The sequence below is a fragment of the Orbicella franksi genome, chromosome 7, assembly GCF_964199315.1.
Source record: "Orbicella franksi chromosome 7, jaOrbFran1.1, whole genome shotgun sequence".
Classification (NCBI taxonomy): Eukaryota; Metazoa; Cnidaria; class Anthozoa; order Scleractinia; family Merulinidae; genus Orbicella; species Orbicella franksi.
The window spans coordinates 21,015,596-21,024,772 of NC_138151.1; the positions used below are offsets into that span (position 1 = coordinate 21,015,596).

At 40.3% G+C, this 9,177-nt stretch overlaps 3 protein-coding genes across 3 annotated transcripts in view; 2 read left to right on the plus strand and 1 right to left on the minus strand.

Moving 5' to 3' along the window:
• LOC145492310 (neural cell adhesion molecule 1-like) overlaps positions 1 to 1,419 on the plus strand; it is a 32,310-nt gene extending 30,891 nt beyond the window's left edge. The window contains exon 11 of the mRNA XM_081471735.1: positions 223 to 1,419. Coding sequence (XP_081327861.1) covers positions 223 to 570 — 348 coding nt within the window. The 3' untranslated portion in view covers positions 571 to 1,419. The remainder of the gene's footprint in view (positions 1 to 222) is intronic.
• The window catches only part of LOC145492428 (uncharacterized), a 456,732-nt gene that overhangs the window by 299,957 nt on the left and 147,598 nt on the right, over positions 1 to 9,177 (minus strand). The window lies entirely within an intron of this gene.
• On the plus strand, positions 1,365 to 8,969 carry LOC145493645 (tyrosine kinase receptor Cad96Ca-like). The gene is made up of 8 exons (XM_081473127.1): positions 1,365 to 1,425; positions 1,663 to 1,853; positions 1,999 to 2,121; positions 2,244 to 2,314; positions 3,345 to 3,385; positions 3,781 to 3,877; positions 7,977 to 8,076; positions 8,502 to 8,969. The coding sequence occupies exons 1-8, from the start codon at positions 1,365 to 1,367 to the stop codon at positions 8,571 to 8,573; spliced, it is 756 nt and encodes a 251-aa protein (XP_081329253.1). The 3' UTR covers positions 8,574 to 8,969.

Consider the following 9,177-nt stretch of genomic DNA (forward strand, 5'->3'; position numbering starts at 1 on the left):
TTTCAATGTGTCTCTCGTTATGGACTAGAAGAAAATATCGGTTTTATTATATTGCCATTACCAAATACTATCACAAGTAAGTCAGAATAAACCAAATTTGGAAATTCTTTCTGTCACTAAAATGCCTTCGTATCATTTCTAGGTATCCACCTCAACTTCTATCGCGTTGATAAAGGTTGTTTAGTGACATAACTTCGTAATTTGTTTTATGTTCCTTTCAAGAGCACTGTTGACCACCACGAAGCAGAAGTTCAGTCCACAGAAACAAGTGATGCTACCAGCATAACTTACGAGATTCCTAACAGTGGTGGAGATTACATGCCTCTTCATCCTTCAACAAGAAGCTGGGAGATCAGTCGAGAGCAAGTAGATATCATTAAAAATATCGGAAAGGGGGCTTTCTCTCAAGTCGCCAAGGCAACACTCAAGAACATCAATGACCAGGAGGTCAAAACAGTGGCTGTGAAAATGTTGAAAGGTTATGGAAAATTATATTTTAACCTTATGGTTGAAACTCCTATTATATGGCTTTGGTTTGTAGCCGATATAACGCGCGCTCTGATTAGCTAATTCTAGGGCATTATTTCTCCATGATGCCCACGGGCCGATTGCGGGGCCGCAAAACCAAAGCAAAAGATAGTAATAAAACGATTGCGTTTTCCTGAAAATTGTAGCGGCTTTAAACGATGAGAAACGAGGAACACTCTGAGAATGAATCCTATTACCCTGACGAGCTTCAATTTTAGGAGAACACAGCGAATCTACAGCATTAAATTATGAACGAGTTGTTGTTGAACAGGACGAAGGAAACAGCCAGGGCGAAATTGGAACTTTCGTCATAGAGCCAGACAACAAACTACTCATCAACCTCTAACCTTTGGTCTTTACGGGAAATTCTCAAACCTCGCCCTCGCAGTATAGACGGTTTGCGATTTCCCCGTAAAGACCTCTTTCACGGTTAATAAGTAGTTAGTGATATTCCCCTGACTTTGTCTTTTCTAAGATAACGATTCTTAGACCGATTGATTTAATTTACTGGCTGAAGACTGACTGACTGACTGACTGACTGACTTAGTGACGGACGGACCGATGGACGAACGGACTGCCTTTTCGACGGATGGACGGCCGGTCGGACGGCCTGACTGACTGCTTGCTTGCTTTTTTTTTGCAAGACTACCTAACTAACTGACCGACTGACTCACTGACTGACTGGTCGATCGATCGATCGATTGATTGATTGATTGATTGATTGATTGATTGCCTAACTGACACACTTTGCTAACTATTTAGTTTTAATTTATTTACCTCGAGTAGAAAACGCTCCTGAATCAGATAGGAAGGACCTGCTCTCAGAGCTTGAGCTCATGAAAAAACTGAAGCCTCATCCTCACGTCATCAAGCTGCTTGTATGTGTTACTGAGTCGGGTAAATAAAAAATATTTTTTACGTAATGTCAGATGGCTACGTCAATTTAACAATCAGGAATTGAGTTCAGTATTATAATATGCATTTGGCAGTTACATTAAAAAGTTTATCAAACGTTCAATCAATGTTTAAGACTGAACATTTAAAAGCGAACTATATATACATATCCTCAGTACTCTCCGCATGTTTGCTATGCTCTCCCTGTTTATTAGATAACGGCATTTTTCTTTCTTTTAGATCCCTTACTGGTCCTTATTGAGTATGTGCCGTACGGTGATCTGCTGGGTTATTCGAGAAAGAGTCGTGGGCTCAATGACACGTATTTTAATAGCCCGGATAGAAAGCCGGAAACCAACCTAACTTCACGACAGCTGATGAGGTTTGCATGGCAGATAGCTGACGGGATGGCTTATTTGTCGTCAAGAAAGGTAAGAACATCTATAATAATTGCTCTTCTATGACTGCTAAAGGTATCTCAAACCTGGAAAAATACTTACAATACAAAAACAGGAGAAGAGATCAAGCACATGTAGCCATGATGGTAATTTTGAAATAATCACATCTTTACTTCAGATAATCCATCGTGACTTGGCGGCCAGAAATGTTCTTGTTGGTGAAGAAGAGAAATGCAAGGTAACAGATTTTGGGATGGCGAGGAATGTTCAGCAGGATGATATTTACACCAAACAAAGTCGAGTGAGTATCATAGATCCATTGAGTTCCTCAAAAAAATGAGTTATGATTATGTGAGGAAACTTTCATTGACAGACTGTTGTACGATAACACGAAGAAGTGCGGTAAAGACATTTATCTTTCAGGGCCGGTTGCCTGTGAAGTGGACTGCTTATGAAGCTTTGTTATATGGAACATACACAACACAAAGTGATGTGTAAGTAATAAACAATCTAATAACATTTGTCTCCTTACTTTGTCCTAACGGCCAAGGGGATATCAATCTCTTATGACGTCATAACCGATTTCATTTTGTTCAGTTACCTGCCAATATGACGATAAAATTCGTCGATAATTTCTGGCCAATTCCTAAGTTCTGGCAAAGCCGTGCGAGGGCCTGTAATCGTGCAAGGGAGGAAGCTGGCAATTGGCAATGCAATGGTGCGCCACGCAGAAGGGTACGACCTGGAACGTATTAGAAGCTACATAATGTAAAAAGTAGAGCATTAGAAAAGGAAATGCGTGACCATTATTAGCATCGGATTAAAATAATAGTTATTCCACCCAGCCAGAAGCAGATAAGAGTATTCCAAGTGTTCGTTTCAAGGTAGATATTAATGGAAAACTTGCTAATGCAATGTTGTGCCACTTAGCGCTGGTATTTAAAGCCCCAGAGAAGGGAATATTTATAAAGTAATTTAATATGCTACAAATAAAATCATGAATTTCTTTCTGTACGTAACCCATATAAGGAAATGGAGCATCACACGAGGCCAAGGAAAATTATGGACCTCATTAAAATTTATTGCACCACCGTTGCTTTGGCGACAAAGTAACCTACGTGGCCATAGAAGATGAAAGTGCGTCAAACTTTCAAGTGATCAAACCAGAATGATGTTTCAGTTATAAAAGAAGAACGAAGGGAAGACACTAATTATAATAACGTGACGACCACGTGTTTTGTATTTGAGTTATAAAAACTGTTCTCAAGTAAATTACTTTATTATGACATGACTGGATAATGTCGTTTTAGAGCTTTGAGAACAAGCTGTCATTGAAAAAAAAATATTGCCTGTTACTTATGAAAGAGCGATTCCTTAAAAGATGAATTCTTGGGAATCACAGTTATTTAACGGAGAACAAATAAAGGTATCTAGTTCTGCTCAATCTCACTATTTCCCAAAATACTTCCTCCATACAACTTATTGCAAGGAAGAAGTATCACTTATTGTTTTATTTTCTTTCAGTTGGAGCTATGGTGTTCTATTATACGAGATTCTCACCATAGGTAGGTTTAGTTTTTCATACATACTATAAATCTACACGATGCATCACGAAATTATTTTGTTAGTATTAGTAGACAAATGGCAACGAGTGAAATTAGGAAATAATATCAAGCTCGTTTGGCAAAATTCTAGTGATTTTCCGAGTTTAGGCGAAGGACATTGATAGAATTTTGACAAAACGCAAGGGAAATTATTTATTAATTTCACAAGTATACCATTTGATTACCTTTCAATATCATGGGTGACAAATAAGGCTTACAATCGTGGGTTTTAGACTTGCTTATTTTAATTTGTCGACAAAAATTTCACACCAAACGTTGCCTTTGGCAATTTTGTAATTTCACATCTGAAATGATAAATTTGTCGCCAATGATATTACCTTCATTTTCATATCCAGGTGGATCTCCATATCCAGGAGTAAACGCCCGTCAAATTGCCAGGAAACTTCAGGAAGGATTCAGAATGCCAAAGCCTAAGCATGTGGATCAAAAACTGTAATTACCTCGCTACACACCTTACATATCTTAATCATCTTGTTATCATTATCAAGCTTCATCGAGTAAAGTAAAATAATGTACAATTAGAAAAACGTATTTAATACCGCACTCTTAAAAAAGCTATTCGAGTAAACGCCTGTATAACGCATCGCTATTCAGTGTTTACCTTCAGTCAAGAGAAAATGAGGGACAGAGAGGGAGGCTCCTAGTCCAGGGCTTGGGATATGTCAGTTCCGCTAAAGTTATTTTAGGGTTGCGGAAAACAGCGGGGGTGCGTTTCCTTTTACGTCCGCGTGATACCATTCTTTAGGTGATCAGGCAATTTAGAAACGGCGGTCCACGGGGAAATACGCTTTGTTGATAGAAGCGACTTTTACGGGTACATTGGAGAGAGTTGGTATTTTTGGATGGATAAATCAAAGTGGGAGATATATTTTCACAACCCCTTGGGAATAAAAGGGCACGTGCAGACGGGCGGAAATGCAGTTCTGAGTGGTCAACAAAAAACAACAAAACGTTCCGGTGGGACATGTTATAAAGGTCGTCGCTGCTATTATGGACTATACACTGTGGTTTTTTCGAATGGAGTTTACATGCCAATGGACTTCGACATTGATGTTGGCAATGACAATGAGATTTTCTCCTCACACTGAAGAGAGAAAACTTACATTAGCGCAAATTAACCGCAGGTGAAGAAAACGTGGCATGAACATGATCAAAGGAAGATGACACCTCTGTTTTTTTCTGGTTTCTTCTGTTGGAAAAGCAGTCAGAAGAAGAAGTTATCCCTTTTACTCAGTTCAGTGTACTTTGGTTGCTGGTTCAAAATCATTTTTTGTCGCTTGTATGCGAGTTATTTTGTCTTTGAATAGAAAAATTGTTTCTGTCGCTGATCACTACCCGCGCTCCGAGTTGTTCTGTTTCTCTGTGAATTCAAAATTATTTCTGCCCCGGTTTTTGTAGCTGATCGCCTCGCTCCGAGCTGCAGTTGTTGTTTCGTCGCTGTACCAGTAATCACAACTACTTCTGTTGCTTTGTTCCCGTGATCGCCATGCTTCTAGTTGTTTAGTCGCTGCGCCGGCATTCAAAATTATTTCTCTCGCTGAACGCTACTCCAAGGTATTTGTTGTTGTATTCAAAATTATTTCTGTCACTGGTCCTCCTACTTCGAGCTGTTTTGTTGCTGGATTCCAAGTTATTTCTGTCGCAGGTCGCTTCACTGCGAGCTATTTTCAATTTGTCGCTGTACCGCTATTCAACATTATTTCTGTCGCTGATCACTTAGCTCCGAGCTGTTGTTTTGGTGAGTTTAATATTTTCTAGGTTGATCGCCACACTCCGAGTTGTTTTATCCGCGCTGTTAAGGCTCAAATAAACTTCTCTCGCATGGTTGGCAATTGCTTTGTTGTGGTATAGTATTCAAATTGATTTCTGTCGGTAATCGCTAGGCTTCGAGTTGTTTTGGTTCCTGGATTCAAAATATTTTAGCTACCCTCCGAATTGTTTTGCAGCCCGGCCAGAATTACTCCTGTCGCTGGGTTAAGAGTAATTTTGTCGCTGGGTTCGAAAATAGTTTTGCCGTGGGAACCGAAATAGTTTTCTTCGTTGGGCTGAGATTTCTTTTGTCGATGCGTTTAGAGGTATCAGAATCGCTACACACGATACTTCTATGCATTCGTTATACAAATGAAAGCAAATAAATTCTTTCTGCCGTGTTTTAGACCACTCGATAGGTAAAAGGGCGCCCGAGTCAGTAAATTTTATGTCATGCCGAGCCAGGTGCAGATCGCAATTAAAGGAGGAGGCTGAAGCAGCGACCAGATTGGACTTGCGGAGAAAGGAGAAAAACGCCGTTGTAAACAAGGCCCAAAGAGCCGCGTGCGACGGTGTAGACAAATTCAAAGAACGACGAATGGATAACAAGATAGCTGGCGTGATGAGATGTTTCTGGCACGAAGAGGTTCCCATCATTCGCTTACGCCCTTTCTTGGTGAGAGTCGAGGCGAAGCTGTTAAATGACGCAGTAGAAAAACCCTTGTAAAGGTGAAAAAGGCGAACAGTGTTCAAATGGTTCATGATGTAATTGAAGGAGGAACTTCTACATGACAAGAAGGAAACGTACGCAGACAGTGTTTGGGGTGATGCTGGCAAGGGCACCGAGGTAAATTGATCGCAAAAGCGGGTGAAAGATCTCCATTGAGAACGTAGGTTGCGCACTGTTCCGGGAGCGTAAGCGTTGGCTTGAATCGTGGCCACAAGATGGTCAAGTGCGTGTGGAGATGAAGACTGAAGAACATGGGCTCTCTTCGAGGGCAGTCCTGTGAAGGAAAGGTAGAGAACAGGGTATTAGCAGCTGATTTGCAAGTCAAATAGCTCAGGTGGACAGTAGACGTGAGTGGTGGTTAGCCCAGACGTTAGCTCAGAAAACCGCTCCTGATGCGTGCAAGACAAGTGCCAGTGACTAAGATGGTCAGCCACGGTGTTGGTTACGCCTGGTATGTGGGTGGCGAGAACTTCCACCTCCCACGCCGCGGAAAGAAACCAAATTTCACGCAAACAGCGTTGCATTCCCGGAGAGCGTGCGCGCCCAGAGTTGATTGCAAGGACGCTGGTTTGATTGTCGCATTGGAGAACAAGACGCTGACCTCGTAGAAAAGGAGCCCAGATCTTGAGAGCTGCCATGATGGTTAGCAATTCCAGGGTATTGATATCGTGGCCAAACAAAACTTAACGATGGGATCGCACACAACTAGAACGAGATACTAACTGAGCCCGAGGAGATGCGAACATGAGACGTAGAGTTACTCAATGTGATCACAGTCAATAATTAATCTACATGTTACGTTACAATATCGAACAATACGATACTTCTCTGTATGTTGTTATGCAAATGAAAGCAAATAAATTCTTTCTTGTTGTCATCGCTGATTTCTTTGATTCAAATTCTCAGGGGACAAACTTTGATATTTCTTACAACCAGCATTTTTATTCCAAATAGGTTGTGATTCTTTAGGCGATTCTACTGACAAAACGCATTTCGACTATTTCCACGCAGACTTGCCCGGTTCAAAATTCCCAAATCAACGGGTGAAAGATATCATGCGGACGTCTGGGGAAATAGACTTCCGTTTCCGTTTAAAGCTAAAAATAACTTTATTGGAATCGACATATCCCAGCCAACGCCCTCAATGGCCCTCTCTGTCCCCACATTTTCTCTTGCTTCAGTCTAATCCTATTCGGAACTGCACCAACTTGACGCTTGCAAGTCAAATAGTTTTTGTTACTCTTACCCAATGTATGCACTCTCATAGACAACGTTAACAAGCAAAAGCCGGAGAGCATGACCAAAACCTTTGCGGAACTTTGGCACACGCTCATGACTCAGCCACATTCTGTTTTGACCATGCTCTGACACGATACTGTTGTCTCTAAGAGAGTAAATAAAAGGGCTAATGATCACATTTGTAAACATAGCTGAATCAAGCTAGTAATCGGAAAAAATCTTAAAAAGCTAAAACGTTTTAATGACCCGTATTAATCTTTCATTATTTTACCCCGTTTGTATACGGCCACTCAAACAGTCATGTTCATCTTTCCATTTGAAATTATATCTGCATTCCTGATGCTTATGCTTAGTCGTCAATACGGCCAAATTTTCATGACCCTTTGATGACCGTTTTAACGGGGTTCCACAGTATTGCAGTATTTTTGTGAGCTCCTAGGACTCGTCTGGTCAGAACAAAATTGACGGGTAAAAATACACAGGGATTCCTAAACAACCTCTTATCTGGTCTCTTATAGTGAGATATGGCCGCCACAGATCGTACAATGTTAGTTGCCCCTCCTCTTTTCCACAGCCACGATTTTAAGAAAGAAACCGGCGTTGTATGACCTCGACAATTTCTCTAGCACGGTTCTAGTAATGGAATACCGGAATCCCTATTTCAAACAGAAATGCAATTTCCAAAAACATTAATCGTCAGATGTCTGACCATTATATTTTCCAACCTCGGAAGCGCCATTAGCACGGTGAACGGTGATGGTGAAGTTATCATTATCGTTTCTTTTGTTGTTGCTGATGATTGCTGTATATTAGATATCAGGTAGTGCTAAAGTGCTGGGAGGAAGAGCCAAAAGATCGACCTACTTTTGTCAAACTAAAGGACACGATGAAAGAAATGGAGAGAAACCACAAGGTAAGCTCAGCTTTACGCATTTATTTAAAATACAACTTACCAAAAGAATCCTGCATGTAGAGGACCACGTAACCAAGAATTTACCTGCGTGGCTTGATTGTTGCCAGAACTCTTGCTCAAGCATATGCAAACATATACACTTACCAGTTGGCAAACTAACTGTGAATAAAGCTAAATTTATGGCAAGGTTAACACTATGAGAAAAGGGCATGTATTTACCCATTGCTTCCCAACCCTACAAGATACTAAAGTAGGTCGTTTTTACAGAAAATCGTTTTCGTAGCTGGAGAAAGAAGTTTTTCGCAAATACTGCCGTTAAAATTAGCAATTTTGCTGAATTTGTTGTGTTTACTTTGTTGTCCCATGTCAAAGAATTTTAATATACGCTCAGTATCACTAATAATATGATTTGCTTTTTTCTACAGACGTACGTCAACCTCAAAGAATACGACAATACTTTGTACGCAAATGTTGAGGATCTCAAAGCTGAATACTGAACCAATTTATCACCTAATTTGTTATTAAGATGTTTGTTTTTATAAATAACTTTCACTGCCCGGAACTGCCCGGACAGTTGCAATAAAACCGCCACCTTCTAACTCCCTACACCCTGTTCAAAGCTAAATATCAGTTGGGTACCCCTCCTATTCGACTTTTATGACCATAATGCAAAAAAGCGTTTTCGTTTTTATAAACCCCTCTCCCCCGTTCCCTTCCGATGGCCATCCCTGATACAACCTTATAGCCGGTTTAGAACTCGGTTTTATGATAATTATGAGGTATTCTTTTGTAAAAACATCACTCTCAATGAGAAGCAGAATGAAATGTCGTCTCACTCTTATTCTCCTTGAGAGAAACGGTTATAGACTGAAAGTAAAAGTAGTTTTTTTACATCTTATTGACCGAGTTTGGTTATACATACAGTTATCAATATGTAGTAATCCATCAAGTTTGCAAAGTTAAGGCTGTTAACCAAATGAAATCGCGTTTTAGCCGAGTATTTCGAAATAAGTTTAACAGTTAAACAATTAGAGAAATCTATCCTGCAGTGTAGACGTTTTTGTAGCTTAATGCTGGGTAATTTTTGTTCGGCTCTGATTC